At 45.0% G+C, this 17,761-nt stretch overlaps 1 protein-coding gene across 1 annotated transcript; it reads right to left on the bottom strand.

The window, feature by feature from the left end:
* Positions 1–2,078: 2,078 nt before the first annotated feature.
* PENK (proenkephalin) lies at positions 2,079–6,037 on the bottom strand. The gene is made up of 2 exons (XM_074146810.1): positions 5,900–6,037; positions 2,079–3,056 (listed from the first exon to the last, which is right to left on the bottom strand). The coding sequence occupies exons 1-2, from the start codon at positions 6,035–6,037 to the stop codon at positions 2,391–2,393; spliced, it is 804 nt and encodes a 267-aa protein (XP_074002911.1). The 3' UTR covers positions 2,079–2,390.
* Positions 6,038–17,761: the final 11,724 nt, after the last annotated feature.

Here is a 17,761-nt window from a genome sequence, read left to right as displayed (position 1 = left end):
ATTGTGTCCAGTTTTGGGCACCTCAATACAAGAGAGATATCGAGGTGCTGGAGCGAGTGCAGAGGAGGGCAACGAAGCTGGTGAAGGGCCTGGAGCATAAACCTTATGAAGAGCGGTTGAAGGAGCTGGGACTGTTTAGTATGAGGAAGAGGAGGCTGAGGGGAGACCTCATCACTCTCTACAACTACTTGAAAGGACACTGTAGAGAGGTTGGTGCTGGTCTCTTCTCACAGGTAATTAGCGATAGAACAAGAGGGAATGGCTTCAGGCTGCAACAGGGTAGGTTTAGACTGAATGGTTTTAGGTTTAGAATGAATTAGGAAACAATTCTTCACAGAAAGAGTGATCAGACGCTGGAATATGCTGCCCAGGGAGGTGGTTGAGTCACCATCCCTGAATGTGTTTAAGAGTCGCTTAGATGCAGTGTTGGGGGATATGGTGTAGGGGAGAACTTTGTAGAGTAGGGTAGATGGTTGGACTCGATGATCCCAAGGGTCTTTTCCAACCTGAATGATTTTATGATTCTATGATTCTATGAAACCACCCAGGCGATGTGTTCCAGGAGCCTGACTGACCTCCTCCAGCCACTAGCGGGCAGATGCTATGTGGGGGCAAAGAATGGGAAGAAGACTTTTCCTGTGGCTGGTGGCATCTTGAAGAACCTCTAGAAAGGTGATTGGGAACACAGCTGAATCCTGAAAAAGCCATGAAGCTTCTACAGGCATCTGTATTTTCTACCTTTTAAAATTTGGTGTCATCGATTCTGTACAGCATGAAAATAGCTGCCCTGCTTTTTATTGAAGGAAAAGGAAGGCCTTGGGGTTTGTGAACTCTTCAGCAGGATTTAGGCCATTTCAGACCACCTATATCATCCTCTAAGGGCCAAGGCAAAAATCATCACAACTAATTGTACGAGATGAGGCTTTTAAGTGCATATTTAAACACAGCTTAATTTTTAAGTACCTGGGAGATCATGCTGACTTGAAGTTAAAGAAATGTCAGCCCCTCAATTTGCCCTTTGTGTCGAGTCTGTACTGTGCAAAACTGAAATGCAGGTTCTGAATGCAGAGCCATAGATGGTTTTAAGACATCTAGCTCCCATAAACTTTACATTATTTCAGTAATAATCAGGTATCTAAACAGCTGTGAGGATTTCGACTGTAGAAGCTTTACATTATTGTCAGTGCTAGTGGTCAAAGTGATTTTTATCATGCTAATTTAAGTGGGAAGTAACCAGTAATTAGTAGCAGTAGGTGGGGGAAAAGTGCTCACAGACTACTGATCTAGGGGGACAGTCAGAATCATGGAAGGAAGCGCACACTGGGATGGGAGCTGGCCTTTGGTGTAAGTGCCACCTGTGAAAGTGCCAAAGGATCTACAGTGTTCGCATTCGGTTTTCTCTTTGTTCTCAGATTTACTTATTCTGCCTTTGTTTGAAACAGAAAAGACTGACCAGCAGTTTCCCATCCTTCAGTAGTGCCATTATACCAGCTGAGGAATCAAACACAAAGCTGTTCCATGCAAAACTGTTTTGTCAGGTGCTCTATAAAATAAGGATTTTGAAGGTTTTATTTCCTGCAGTTTTGGGTCATGTTTATTTTGCACAAACTGACTGACAGCTTTTTGAGTTAGTGCTTATAACTTTAAGGCCAACTGTGCAATCCTATATTGGATGGATATAAAAGGTGTTAACTAATCAAACGTGGCATTGTGTTGTGCATTGGAGAAATGTTTTTAGTGCTTTTAAGTCAAACACACTTATGGGTTTGGTTTTTTTTTCATGTGAATTGGCTGAACACTATGAATTATAAATTTAGGCTTTAAACATTTATTCTTTTAACTGGTTAAAATGAGAGCAGTTAGAGCAAATAAAGTTATATCTACTTTAGAACGTATTTATTATTGTAGTATTCTAAGAAACTGAGAAAACTAAAGACAAAAACGTATTTCAGCCGTTGTGTGTGCACTACAAATTCTGTAATTACAGAAAAGAGGTTGGCATTGCTCTGCTTAAAGAAAAACTGAGATAATGTCTCATTAAATGACTGGGAGGAAATAAATAACATTTCAGAATTTATGCAGTTAGGATGAAGAATTTATTGTATATACAGTTAAGCAACTCTACTGTAGATGTACTTCCTCTTTAAAGAAAATGAATACAGTAATCAAAATAGTTCTAGCATGGAAACTACAATACAGTCTGAAACTTGACTAAAACAGAAATTAGTTATTTGACTTGAAAGAACACAGAACCTGAAACAACAAATCGCAGGTTGCATCATTAACCAAGGACAGTAAAAAACTGTACAGTACAAGCAACACGTTACAATAAGTTATGACCAGTAAGGCAGTCTTTCTCATTTAGGACAAAAGGGATAAAGGGAAAGGTATTAAAATCTCATAAATCCACCGTATCTCTTTTCCATCTCTGGGACCTCTTTGGAATAAGTTTCCCCATCTTCTTCTGAAGGGAGAATGGAGTCGGCGAAGCGCTTAAGAAACCCACCGTATCGTTTCTGGTAATCTAGCCACCATTCTGGCCTGCCCACTCTTCTCATGAAACCACCGTATCTCTTTTGCAGCTCTTTGGCTTCATCTTCCAACTCGGGGCTGCGCTTTACGCTTCTCATGAAACCTCCGTACCTTTTGCTGACGTCCCCGTCATTTTCATTTATCTCTCGGTAATGCCCCGCCTCAGGGTTATCCCCTGTTCCCAGAAGCTCCTTCAGCAGATCAGAGGAATTAGCAAGGGCATCGTCATCCGAGTCTTTCTTCATAAACCCTCCATACCTCTTAGCCAGGATTTCTCCTCCGTTAGCTTCATCCTCCGGTTCTACCCGATAGAGCTCATCCATTTTCTTCATGAACCCCCCGTATCTTTTCATGAAGCCTCCATACTTCTTTGCAAGCAGATGGTTCTCGTCCAGCTCTTTCCTGTCTCCTGGAGCAATGTTGCCATCCTCAGGAAGATCCAGCTTTGCCAGTTGCAGGAGCTCCTTGCAGGTCTCCCAAGCTTTGGCAGAGGGCAGCTTTCCTTCACATTCTAGTGTACACGCCTGAAAAACGGATGCGGTTTACTGAGAACGATTTGATAGTAACCAGCACCTCACTGCCACCTCCTCTTAGCGTTACTCGTTCTTAGAAGACCATGAGAGGGCCTCTCTTTGTGAGTGGCTTGGAAGGACTGCTCTTTGCAAGCAGCTGATTTGGCACCTGCCTGTTCTGACGTTCCTCATATCCCCCTCAGAAGGACACGATAGTCTCCACTCCAAGAGACAGAACACCAGAGAAGATGGGTCGTGGGTCCTGTATGTCAAGGCTGCCCCTACGTTTCTGTTTCAAAGGAAGCCACACATGCAGTTCCCGCACCTCCCTTATGCTCAGGTGCATTGTTATGATTATTTTATTTACTACTGAGAAGCTAAAACCCGACTGTGGTTTGCTCCACCATGAAGGTGTAGAAGTGTATCCAATCTTCATAATTAAAATCAACATTCAGACATTTTAGGAACGAAGTTACATGGCACTGTCACTACAAAGAAGCCAGCTGTGCTGTACCATTCAGTGTCTTCAACACACTGCACAGCTCTGACGGCTGTATTTCTGTCTGTTACCATTAGTTTCTCTTCATGGAATAGATCTTTCAAATGTGCAACACAAGTGTAGAAATACGGGCTCTCTTAGGCAGGATCAAAGCTCTGGTTTTGCTACTTTGACATACGAAGTAGCAACCATCAGAAAAAATTGAAAGCTGTATTGCTTCTGACTATAATGAAAAACTTTCAGGCTAAGACATAAAAGATGTTTTCAGTACCTGTATGCATACTCCATAACCTGTCCTGTAAAGATAATAACGTATCTATTAGCTACTACTATTTCTGTCATGTCAGGGGCATTTACTTCTTGTGAAGCCACACTCTTCAGTTGCAAAGAAGGTGAATCTGGTGTTTTCCTTCTTTTCCATGGTTTTCATAACACAATAATCGAAGAAGAAATCACCATTATTTTCACGGAATCGTCAGAGTTGGAAGGGACTTATTCTGCCTATGAATGATGTTTTCTAAGGATCTCAGTATGTTTTTACAGCGTGAAATTAAACCCCAGCATAGTTCTCTGTAACAGCTAACTGACCAGCTTTCTACCTCTGGCCTTACCTGTCTCTTGAGCCACATTTTAGTTCTGAGAAACTTATATATGATTTTTTATATGATCACAAGTAAATTAAAGGGATTTATGTATTTTGCGACACAATAATTTAAATGGCACTACATGCTTATTGCTATATATTATAGTTATGATGTAAAGAGAACGGGATCTCAGTTTCAGTCTGACTTTGAAATCACTCTAAATCAAAGCAAGAATAGGTCTTTCCCCTTCTCAATTAGTTTTAATAACCCCTTATTGCCAAATGAACATATACCAATCTCATAGGTGCAAATAACCATGTACAATGTGATAATCTTGTATCTTACAGATATGATGGGATAAATTCAGTTATGATGTTACTAGATGCTAGTATCCAGAAACATTTGTTTCTAAAAATTGTTTGTACATGTATAGCAAACACAAGGTACGGCACATCGTTTCTTTTCCTATCCAACTAATAAGTGGTGTTACTGAATGGGACTTTGATTCCTTCTTGAATAATTACTGAAGGTATACAAGAGGGATTATCAATATAGATGTCCACAACATCCACTCCAAAACGCAAATATCCCTCCCACCAAAAGAGCAAACTACCACTTTTCTCCCCAGTTGACATTAAACTAAATTTTGATTGAAAGCTAATGTATGCAAAAAAGTGTAGGGAACTGTTTTGCCAGCCATCCTAAAAAATATTGCCCTTATGAACCTGCTGTGATTAAGAGCCAGCCAGTCCTTGTGCTTTTGCAGTAAACAGTGATTAATTCCGCGTTAGAATAGGGTCCCGTCCTTCCTTTTGTGTGCTCCCAAGTAATTGATGACATCATAGGAACAAAACTTTTCAGATCATTTGGATGTGCCCAGAGCAGGATGCCTCAATAGGCATCTATTTGAGGTCAGGAACCTCAGGTCCCCCTGGCAAAGGGCTCGGCAGCCTGAGTTCCCACCTCCTTCAGGGAGGGCTGAGGGACCCCCGACTTTCACTGACCCCGATCCTTTAATTTCAAGCTAAGCTGCCTTTGTCACGATTCTTTTAAATAATTTCAATACCATTAAAATTACAGATACCCCCCAAGCATTCTGGAGTTTTCTTACCAAGATTTGTCTTAGGAGACAATGCCAAAGAGATCTTTCACGGGCATATTCCCACCGCTGTGCGAAGAGGAAGGGCAGCGGGAGGTATTGCCACTCAAACCAGGCTTGAACCTCACTTTTTGCGAGATTTCAGGCAGATCCCCCGCTTTTCAGCTCGACTGCCATCCTACTTGGAGAGAGCTCATCCTGCCGGGGAGCCCTCGGCCGCGGGTCGGGGACCCCCCTCCCGTCCCGCCCGGCTTCCCCAAGCTCTCTCCCTGCGGAGCTGCCCTCTCCGGCCGCATTTCCCTTCCCCCCTTACGTTTTCACTTGGCTTTTTCCTTGTCCCCCCCGCCCCCGGCGTTGCCCGGCGCGGGGTGTCCCCCCGGCGGGAAGCCGCCGCTCGCTGCTGGGCAGCGGGAGGGACGGGCGGGCTGGGGAGGGGTCTCATGGGGGTGCGCTGCGTTTGTGTCGGCGCCTCGCCCTTTCCCCAGCCCTCCCTCTATCAAAAGCGGGTCTTCCAAGCGACCCCGGCCGCTTCCCCCGCTATTTATTTTTGCTATTGCTCTCCTTTGCCCCCTTCCCCTTTTCCTCCCTCCCAAAGTTAAGGCGGGGCGGGGGTCGTCTCTCACCCTCCCCCCCCCCCCCCCCTTTCCGACCCCCCGGCCCCACTCCCGCTTACCAGGGGGTGGATGGCGGCGCGGGGTCCCAGGCGGTAGGCGCAGGCAGCGCAGTCGCGGCCACAGTCCGCCCGCGCCCTCGGGAGCAGGCAGGTGCTGAGGGCCAGCAGCGAGCAGCCGAGCCTCAGGAGCAACGCCATGGGGCTGCAAAAAGGAGAGGTCAGCCGGCAGCCGCCTCCCCCCCCCCCCCCGCCCAAACCCCCTCGGCTCCCACCCTCGGCACTGCCTCCCCCAGCTTCGGGGCGGCAAAAGGCGGCACGAAGTCGCTCGGCCGCCGGGGTTTAAAACCAAGTCCTGGGGCGCAGGCAACTCACACGCTTCTTGGGGCCGCGGGGGTTGCGCTTGCGAGGTAAGCAGGCGCTTAAGGTGAGCAGGCGCTTAAGGCGGGCAGGCGCTTGGCCGGTACAAGGCAACGGACCTGCGTCCGGAGCGGGAGCGCACCCGAAGGGTGAAGCTCCCAGAAGCTCCCGTCCCGTCCAAGTGTTCGTCCCCAAGCACTTTATCCCGCAAAACCCGCGCCTCGGGGGCAGAGACTCACCGCGCAGCGGCGCGGACGGGACGGCGGCCCCTCCCGGGAAGGGTTTCGCACCGGAGCACCCGGGGTAGCCGCCCCGACGACGGGCACCAGCCCTGGCAGAGCCGCCCCCGGCCCTCCCCCGGTCCCCGTTCCCCTCCCCTCGGCAGGCAGAGCAGTTCACTCACATACAGGCTCCCGTCGGGGCTCCCGGGAGTTGCTCGGGAGTGAGCTGCGCCTTGCTGGAGCCTCGGCGCCGCTATTATTTATAGCGAGGCCGAGCAGCCTCTGGAGAAACCCCTGGGCGGGGGGTTGGGGGGGGGGAGTTTTGGGGCGCAGGGGGGAGGAACTCGCAGCCTGCGGCTGCTGACAGCTTCAGCGAGGGCGGCTTTGGGGGGGAGGGGAGGGGCGTCGAGCCCAGCCGAGCCCCCGCTGCCGGGGTCGGGCGCGCCGCTGCGGAGCGGAGCGGGTGCGGGCGGCGGCACTTTATAATTAGCGAACGCGGGGAGAGCGCGGCCTCCCCCAATCGCCGTCGGGCTCCCGCTGACGCAGCACCTACGACATCCCCCCCCAACCCCCCACCCGCGGCGACGCTGCCCCGCCGTCAGTGGTTCCGAGGGGGCTTGGGATGACGGAGGGGGTGCCCCTGCCGTCGGGGGGAGCGGGAGACCGGCACCGGGAAAGTTACCGGGGGAAGTTTTCACCGGGGGCGGGCGGGGATGAGACATCGGCGTGAGTCAAGCGGGAAGGGGAAGGTTGGGGGCGGGGGGGGGGCAGTAGGGGCTAGCAGTAGCCCCTCGGCGGTAGTCCCGCTCCCTGGGGCGGCGGGCGCAGTTTCCTTGCAGAGCCTTGCACGGCGCCGTGGAGCGGGGCTGGGTTCGGAGGTTTTTTGTTTTGGGGTGGGATGGGGTTTGGGTTTTTTTTTTGGTCGCCTTCTGTGTCTGTCACCTGCCGAAACGCCAGGCCGCTGGTGCTGAAGGTGCCAGGGCTGTGCATATGCCTTCTCCCCCCCTCCCTCCCTCCTTCCCCCCCCTTCCCCCCCCTCCTTCCTCCCCTCTCCTTCCCTCCCTCTCCTTCCCTCCTTCTCTCCTTCCCCCCCTCCTCCCTCCTTCCCCCCCTTCCCGGGCCTCGGGTGTGAAACGCTGGGCTTAGGGGAAGCAGGTTTTACTAGAGGAAGAGCGAGAAGACAAGGTTTTTCATTTGAAAATACTGGAATTTCACAAGTGTGGTTAGATTTGCCTTATTTTCACAGTTTTGGTGAGCAGAAAAACACAAATAGGAAGGAACCAGACAGAGGCGAAACCCCAAGCACTTCTGCAAGGTTCTCAACCCCAGCAGCTGGGGCAGCTCACTGGGTCCGCTCTGTTCGACGTCCTGGGAACTGGCGTAGAGTGGTGACGCTGATCCCTGACACCTCTTGTTTGTAAATGGCTCTGCCCCAGCTGTGCTAAGCCACATTTCTTTCACTGTCAGAAGCCACCTTGTATTTCCAGCCCCAAATTATTTCTAGCTGGTTTATATTTATCCTCTTTCAGCATCATCTTTCAGTTTAAGGAGCATTTTTCCCTTTTCTGGTGTGCTTCTGGGGTGGAATTATTCTCCCTAGTCCTCATTTTGCTGAAGTGAACAGGCTGTGCTTTTCTGCTTTTCAGCTTTCTGTCTTGAGATGGGGTGTTTCATGTAAATGTTCTGCTCTGCGTTTGCTATACTTGGAGTTCATCGTTTCTGGGCACAAGTAATGGAAACAGCACACAGTATGTCGATTGAAATTTCGTTAGGACATTAATGCATAATTATCGCCCCTGGAGGAGTAAGACACCTCAGCTGATACCTTCTCAGATCTCATTTGCCTTTCCTAATGCTGCAGCACATCCATGTCACACACTACCACAAAATCTGGTACTATTATTGTATGAAAATTGCACTTTCTGCCACCTGTTAGTCTTTACATCAGCTATCTGACTCAGATTAAGGACACTCCAATGAATGTCTGGATTGTCAGAAATACATCCCTTCAAGCCAAAGACATAGCTCTTGTGTATCATCAGTGTATGTGAGAAGAGAATCAGGCGCTCTGTTTACGTAGTAATATCAGCCAACTTTGTAAGTGAACCCTCAAGAGAAGAGGTAGACATTTTAAAACTCATCCCGGTGGTTGTATTTATGTTAGCATGTGAGGGATCCGCATTTAGAGCAACGAGTGAATTGCCATGCCACTGAATCCGCAGGAATGCTATAAAGTTTGTTCCTATGATGGTTAGGGAAGCACTGACTAACTCCACAGCTGACACATTCGGTACCTCTTTTGCTGTAAGGATGATCCCTACAAGGAGAGTGATGGACATCATCAGATTAGTCCTCTGGGTAAATTGCTGACCCTCGGCTTTGCCGTCATTTATTGGCTTGCACTGCAATAGTCAGTGTGACGTGATGGGGCAGACAGCCCAGTAGCCTCCCGATCATTCCTCCTGCAGCGTGCATCCCACATCCCTGGGCTGACTGCCTCCTGCTTTCATCGTTCTGCGCACAAATGTCCATGCTCAGGCTGCCCACTCAGTCTGCCGTGCCCTCCCTTACTCTGTTTAATGTCACTTACTGTGTTTAATCTGGTTGTGATGAAAACCCAGCCAGTGTCAGAATCTCACTGTGTACAGAGGTGCAGATAGTCCCTGTAGATAAAATACAGACTCTAACAGGAAAAGACAAAGGATGCAGTAAGGGTAAAGGACACAGAAGGACCAGATAAAAGGCATGTAAATTCTGTGTAGAAGAGGAGTAATGGGGAGGCTTATCGGTAAGTCTTATGGCTGGTAGTGGGGACCAGGGAAAAGGAAAAGATGGAAAGAGATTGGGTGTGAAATGCACAAGTACCAGGACACTGTAAGAGAGAGAGGAGAGGTATCTGTGCATACCCATCACAGGACAGAAGAAATCCAGTCATGGCTGTTGGAAATGCTACAGATATCCCTGACTCTTTGGTTCATCTGCTTCTCCATGCCCTCTGTTGTGTGAGTCTTTGGGTGGTTCCTCTCTATCGCTGGGCCTCATCCTGCATCCTTATGGAGGTTGTATGAGGGTCCACAGGGCCTTGCAGGGTGGGGAGTGGGAAGAAGGTCCCAGCTGGACTCTTGTTTTACTCTTTTCCCACTAGGTGTGGCAGTGTCTGCTACACAGAGTCCTCTCCTTCCTCCTGAAAGATGCTAATATTATCACAGAATCATAGAATCATAGAATTGTCTAGGTTGGAAGGGACCTTTAAGATCATCTAGTCCAACCATCAACCTAACTCTGATAAAAACCATCACTAAACCACCCTCCCTACCAACCCTCTGATTTTTTTTTTCTGCAAGGCTAACCCATCAAATCAAGTGGCAGCAAAGCAATATTCACAGAGAATGAGTAGTAATACAAGGAAGAAGTAATTAAGAAAGTATTTCTTGAGGAGCTTACTTTTCCCAGTGTCAGCAGATGAAAGTCCCATAATTCCCAGTCTGAGTTCAGTTTTTTTTTTATGGGGAAAGTATTCTTTGCAGAGAGAGGATGAAAACAGGAGAGAATTTGGAAAATTGGGACAAAATACTACAAAGCAAAAACTACATAAGGAAAATTACTCACTGTAGGAGTGGAGGATAATATTTCCTCAGCAACAGAGGACTGAGAAACAAAGAAATAGGGAGGCATAAAAAGAAAGAGAACACTTTTCACAGTAGTAAACATGATAACTTGTTGCTCCCTACTAAATTTATAATAAAAATGTCCTGGTGTTGATAAAAACTTTGGCATTTATATAATCCAGAATTACCACAGACACCAACTGCTTTTTATCTGTCATCATAATATACCAGCCAAGAGAAAGCTGTTTGTATCACAGCCGTGCTTACAGCCCCAAGGGCCCTGTTGTCCTACAGCTTGTCCAGACTCCCAGACTTAAGCTAGAACAAGGTAAAGCGAATATGAAATCATCTTCATTTTGCTGATCGAGAACACATTTTGAATGACTTTACGAAGTCTTGCCAAGAGTGAACAGTCGAGTTCGAAACTAAATCTCTCTCTCTCGGATTTCACATCAGTGTCTTTACTGCAGGACCAGCTTTCCTTTCCAGACTATGCTCATCACGCTAATCGAGCTGCTACAAAATCATTAGATGGAGATGGATTTATGGAAATATGAAATAAACATGCTGTTAGCACCCCAAGCAACCCTTCTCACAACACAGAGCCTTTTTGATAGAATCAAAATGAGGAACAGGGAATGTAAACCAGCATGTTATGTTGATTATTTTCTTCAGCTCAGTGCAAAAGGTCACAGATTTCTTAAGACCAAACAGTCAGGTTCCATTTAGCTCAGTCTAAGTGGACTTAATTTTTAATGGGAACATGTAAAATTGATATCAGGGCTGAGAAAGGCATCGCAGGTCAACTCTTCTATACCAAACTTACCATCAAAGTAGTTGAGACGTGTTATTAATCTATTGATACAAAGTATGCATTGCTACTTTTTAAATATCTTATTAAATTATGTCTAAAGTAAGCAGAGAGGAACTGTAATACAGAGAGATGCTCAATGTACGGTCGGTATGGCATCGCCCAAAATGTACCTTAGAATCATAGAATTGTCTAGGTTGGAAGGGACCTTTAAGATCATCTAGTCCAACCATCAACCTAACCCTGATAAAAAAAGGTCACTAAACTGTGTCGCTAAGCGCTATATCAACCCGTCTTTTAAATACCTCCAGGGATGTGGACTCAATCACTTCCCTGGGCAGCCCTTTCCAATGCTTAATAACCCTTTCTGTGTAAAGTACACATGTTGCTCTCTCATGGCTGATGCCATGCAGCTTTCTGAGGGGGGAGGAGGTTTCATGCTACTTTCTCTGAGTGAAATAGAGAGTGTGACATTCATTCGGTATAAACATACAACAAATACAATTTTTGGTGCATTGGTTTGCCTGAGGTTGTATCAGATACGATAAGAATGAAGCAGACAAGTTTATACTGTTCAGTGGAAACGCATGGAGATGCACTTTATTACCTGCTTCTCTGTTTCTCACAGGCCCACGGATCTGTGCACTCAGAGATTTCTGAGATCAGGCCTGAACTGCAGTGAGTAGAATGTGCTGCAGAGTAAGTAGAACAAACCGTACAAAATCCGTATTCGTTATAAAAGCATTATGTTGCTCATTTCCACAGAGAGCATGGGAGGGGTATTTCCAATAAAACGAGAAGAAAACAGGGTGCTCAGTAGCAAAATACATTGTGATGGAATCCAGGCATAGTGATTATTATTTAGGACAATGACTACTCCACGAGTGGAGTGATTTATCCTCATTTTTTTAATTAAGAAAACTCATCCATGAATTACAAAGGAAGTATTATATTCCGTCTATGAAAAGGATTGCAGTGTCTAATGCATATGTGGAAGGATTAGCTGAAAATTGTAAATGAGAGATTTTGATCACTTCAGTCATATTAAGATAAAACAAACAAGCAGAGACTAAATAATGTATCTGGAGTGCAAGCTTCAACTATTTTCCCATTATTCACATTCATCCTACAGCAGAATTTTGGAGCTTTTTTTTTTCCCCAGTTCCAGCCTCACATTTTCATTGCTAGTATTTTATTGCCCAGTTGGGGAGTGCTGTGTTCACACTTTAGCACAACGTTCCAAACAAGTTGTTTTTGCGGACTGGAGCTGTAAGGAGAGCCTGACATATTACATGCAGAGAGGGTAAAGGCTGGCTGGATCCCTCGCTGCGCTCCTCGGAGAGGGGGGGGTATGGGGGGCACAGCTCCGTGCTGCAGGGCTGGCAGAGGTGACTTCAACATCCCGTATTTTGGGCAGTTCAGAAACGCAATTTAAAATGGTGTCGGTGGTTGCTGTGATTTCCAGCAGCCCAACAGGGAGTGTTTTTTGGCCGAGCACCGAGCTCCCTCCTTTCTGCTCCCGCCATGTCCTGAGCACAACCTCTCTCATGCCGTCTCCAGGCCATGAAAGGAGCGGTGAAAGGCCGTGTGTGCTCTCCATCTCCTGCTTTTGCCCTGGAGGGGTTCCCCAGAGGTGATCCGGGCAGGAGTGGGGGTGATAATTCATTTCATTATACCTCTGCTAGAAATTCCCTCGTCCTGGGACTCTGTCTCCTGTGCGCAGGCAGCACGGAGCTTCTTGTGCTCTTATAACATACCTTGGTCTAAAGGTGGACTAAATTCCTCAGCTGCAGAAGCAACTCTATGCTCGTTTACGGTGGAGTTCACTCTAAATTAGCTACAGCCACAGTTATAATCCCTGTGGAACTGCAAACACTAAACAGATGATGTTCATGCAAAGAACGGAGTGGGAAAGGTGCATAAAGCACAGGGTTCTCACAAGCAGCATGTGAAAGTTCCACCATTTTTCTTTCAATGTAAATGATTTTCAGTTGCTTTATGTGAACTGGGACTTCAGTTATGTTCCAGAAAGTGTTTTCCATAGCAAGGAAAGCTGGAGGTTTAATTAATCAAGTTATCTAGCTAGGACAGGGAAGAAGATGCTGACATAAGAAGACATCCTAAGAGCATTTGAAAATTAAATAGGAAACATATCATCATATTCTTTCATTTTACACATATTTGACCTCTTCCACTGGCCACTGTTTGTACCTCTTTGCATTTCTATAAAAAATCCTGGAAACTGAACCCTGACCTTTCCTGTCTCAGTTTACCGGTCTACGTTCCTTTTCTTTAAAGCTGCTTGCTTTATACTTGAAAGTAATTTCATTTCTCCTGCTGCATAATTGAACACTCCAGAAACTAAAAAGCGACCTCAGCCAGCTGAGCCCTTATTACTTTTCCTGTACAGAACTGGTGAAAATATTTCGTGAAGGTTGAAGCTGTGAATTTGACTGGGGCCTGGGTTTAACCTGGAGACTGAATTTTTGCAGAAGCGGAGAAGAACCTGAATGATTCTGGAAGCTGAAGAGTAATCCCGTTGTAATGTAGGTGCAGTGACAGTGCATAGTAAAGGAAAATGGCAGATGTGGTAAGATGTTTTGATTATTTCGGGGTGACACGTAGGCATTGGAGGAGATTGCCTTGTGGTTTGACTCCTTTTCCACCTTCCAAAGATACATGTCACGTTTTGGTTGCTATATGGCCTTGCTGTCATGATATGGATCTTTTCCTTTGTCACTTGGAAAGCTTATAAAATCAGGGTGGCAACCAGTGCTAAAGTGGAGGTATAATACAGGGTTTGGTTTTAATGTGCAAGTGGTCAGGATGACACTGTCACACAGCTAACCAGAGCTGTCGTGTCTTTTCTAGTTCTGCCAAAGGCTTTCTGTGTCACCTCAAAGCGGTGAATTCACCACTCCCCTCTGATGTCATGTAAATGCTCTCAGTTACGACCTGGTAATACCTGGCTTGGCAGCATTTTGCTAGACAGAGCAATTGATGCTATTTCGTAGCCTTTGACTGAGTTAAGTCAAAGTATCAGGTATAGTGTTTATATCTCTAGGACAGGACTAAAATATCAGAAATTTTAGACTTTTAACTTACTGATTTGGACTACCTTTGGAGTGTCCCTTGTCTACATTGTTACCCTGGGATTTAATCAGCTGATGTGTTCAGACACATCTCAGGTAAACAGACTGATGTGTGCTAAGATGTCCGAAAAAAAGACATACAGTGTAAGATAATGCAAATCTCACAATACTAAAATACAGGTATATTTTAAGCAGAAATAAGTTGTACTTCAACTTATTCGAGTGCATCAGCACTTTGAACATAGAGAATGAGTGCTGTAAGCAAATAATTCACAGAGAAGAAAAACTGAGTTGAGGATGAGGTAGAATGGGGAAAGTCACTGTTGTGAGGTTTTATGAGATAAGGCTAGTTTGTGTCATAAAACGTTCCTCAAGCTGATTATCTTCCTCTGACTTTCCTCCTGTTGCCTTCTGTTTATTCTCCGCTTCTCTGCAGGCTGCAGTGCTAGTCAGAGGCGGAGGCAGACTCTCCACCTGCTTCTGAGAGCATCCCACTAACTGCCTTGTCACCCCACCCAGATCTTCAGGATGAGGTGGACTTTTATCATGGGGCACGATGACTAGAGAGAAATCATTTACTGAAATGAGGACTACTCTCCAAAAATGTGGCAGGAAAGTTTCTGTGCTACAAAGTTGACTAAAACGCTCTATTTTCTTGTGGCAATAAATAAAATGACTCATTTGTCTAATCGTCTTGTTTTCTTTTTTTATGATTAAGCTAGGCTGCAGTTTCCAGAATATTTAGGATTGGGCTGGTGTGTACTTTGTGCTAAAACTGGATGTGATGTATGTGCCAACAGAGTGATGCCAGAATTTGGGGGAGCTTTCTTTACTGGTGTTTTCCTGCTGGTTCTTTTAACGTCAGTTCTGTTTTGAAAAGCGGTAAGCTTGTGACTCGAAAAACTGCAGAAATAAATATTAATGGCTATCATTAAAATGATAGCAAACTAAATGACGTGGCAAAAATAATTGGTGTCTGTATTGCCTGATCAAAATACCACCGCAAACCAACAGAAGGAAGTGGGTGGCTCCTGAGGAGGTCAGGGTGCTTCTGGGCAAGGGTGACCGCTATCACCAGTCTGGTTGTTGAGCTCTTGGCTTCAACACTTGGGGACAGAGCTGTGTGTGACTGCACAGCTGCTTTCCTTCCCTTTGAAGATGGGATGTACATAAGAGCTGACTGTCATTTTGAGCCTTAGCCCATTGTTTTTACCCCTGTTTAGGCAGTGCAGGAACGTACAGGATTACCTGCAGGTGGTAGTGGGGTCCCCAGGGCACCTGTGTTTCATCATGGGCAGAATATGCAGGTTGGTTGCCTTCTAAACATGTCTGAGATCGTAGAATCATAGAATCGTTTTGGTTGGAAGAGACCTTTAAGATCATGAAGTCCAACTGTTAACCTAGCAGTACCACGTCCACCACTAAGCCATGTCCCTCAGCACATCTACATGTCTTTTAAATACCTCCAGGGATGGGGACTCCACCACTTCCCTGGGCAGCCTCTTCCAATGCTTGAGATGTGAAGGTTTTTTTCCATGGTACATTTCTGTATTTGTTAGGACAATGATAGAACATCTGACAGTGATCAGCAGTTGAGCTTCTGGTTCTTCTTCTGGTAAGACATGTATAAACTCGCGAACAGAGTTGCAGGTGGGATGCCCAACATGACTTGCATGCATGTAACCTCCTGAGAGGATGTGTGAAGTAAACTAACGATACATCAGTAAACTAATGATACATCAGTAAACTATGACTATGAATCAGTCAACTGTAACTGTATATGTAAAGCTCAAAGTTAGAGCTCATAAAGAAAAATGTCAGACAAAATGCTTTATTTTCCAAGTCTTTAAAAATGAAGTGTTTGTGGAGGTCTGCTGGACAAATATAGTTCCAGTGAATTCTGCTTTATCTTCTCTGCAGACTTGTTGTCTGGATGTTTGATGGCCTCCAGGTTCTCTATGTCCAAGCTAGAGCTCCCTGTCTTTGCGTGTGGTGGGCCATGGCCAAATTAACATCTCCTCTGATTAGCTCTTATGAAGAGTGGAACTGCAGCAACAGAAAACAGAGGCAGTAGAAGATAAAAGGCACATCATGTTTTTCAATCTTGCTAGTTATTTTATATTATGGTGAAAATCTTTCATCATCAGGTTTAGTCTGTGTTATCCTTTGTCATGGGCTGTCGAAAGGTGCTTTGGAGGGGAGAAGCGGTTGCTCTCTTTTTGTGCATAGTCTGAATGTGCACATGAGTCCAAGAAAATAATTACCAACTCATTTTAATAAAAATGCGCTCTGCGTGGAGATGACCCAATGTTTGAAATCCGAGGTTGGTGCTTTGGGCCTGGTTTGGCTGCTTAACTGCGATGAACCTCACCAATTGCTTTTGAATCTCTGTCTTTCAAGTCAAAATTTCATCTTTCTTTCTCCCATAAGCTACCTGCCTTCTCTGCTAACGTTCACAGGAGTGTATATTTTCTATTTTACACAGCCAGAGTTTTCCATCAAGAGGTTTGACTTTTTGACTGTCCATCAAAAAGTTGAATGTTAATTGAAAATCAATGACTAGGAGACTCTTTATGAATTATCTTGGTCTGTAAGGAGAAAAATGAAAACAAAAGGCAGGGCAATTCAGTGTTAATTTATTTGATGTCTGTGGCTTAGATATTATTCATAAGAATATTTTGCACTTCAATACGGTAAATGTATTATTGGATATCTGTTCAAAACAGGTAACTGTAATGTGAGGCATTGCAAATACTCAGCAAAATGGGTTGAGAATCATGGAGAGAGATTTAAGTTTTAATTTTTTTAAGGATGAGTACATTTTTACTATATCAGATATGGATTAATTAGCTTTCTTTTATCAAATATTGCAATAAAATTACTAAATTAAATGTAAGTCGTATTGAGCAATATGAAGTTCGAAGAAAGGTAATGACTTTACCTCTTAATAATATCTTCAGTTAGAAGTTTAATTAAATTATGACTTGGAGCTTTGTCACAAAGTTACCACTATGAATATGTAGAATCCAGTAATGTCCAGTAATGCACACAATGAATAGTGACTATATTTTTACAGGGTGACAACCTTTCTGTAAGCTAGAAATAAAACTATGATCAAACTGAATCTGGTATTTTCAAATGCATTTTACAAACACAGAATTAAAGCAATTCTGTTAAACACTTCATTTAAATTTTGCAGAGATATATGGCTAGATTTGATGTGGCTGGATGATTTTCAGTTCCAGGAGGCTGATTTAACACAGAGGTTCAGTTTTAATCACGTACTCCCTCCTTGATCTTGTGAAAAGAAACTCTTCCCTTTGTTTGAGTTGTGATTGGTATCTGTTGTACAGTTAACTGAGTTATAAATTAGAACATAGGAAAGTTGCGGGGGAATAGTATCTGAAGTGCAGTGATCTAAGTATTAAATAATTGCTACTTTTATGGATCATTGCTTCTTGAACATCAACTTAAAATAGAAAGCAATTACAGTATGTTACAGAAAAGAAACTCGTGGCGTTAGTACCCATGCTAATATTTACTCTCCAGGTTACTCTTCCTTTTTGTGCCATCTTTTCTGAGCGGGAGGAAAAGGGTTACAGGTGATTTACTGTGCTGGGTAATCGGGGCTTTTGAGTGGCCCCCAAATACCAGCATTTAACTCTCTCTTTAATAAAATAACCCATGAAATCAGGAGAGATTTTCAGTGCTTCACCTTTCCCTGCCTGTTCAAAGCAACCTCCTTGCCTAAACTTACTTGATCTCTACCTAAGAATTAAGATTCCATGTCTCAGTCCCATGAGGAATCATTTCGTGGACAAGGAATACAAAAC

Source organism: Numenius arquata, chromosome 4, assembly GCF_964106895.1.
Source record: "Numenius arquata chromosome 4, bNumArq3.hap1.1, whole genome shotgun sequence".
NCBI lineage: Eukaryota > Metazoa > Chordata > Aves > Charadriiformes > Scolopacidae > Numenius > Numenius arquata.
Note: the sequence above shows the minus strand (reverse complement) of the source record. Positions and strands in the feature narration are given on the sequence as shown.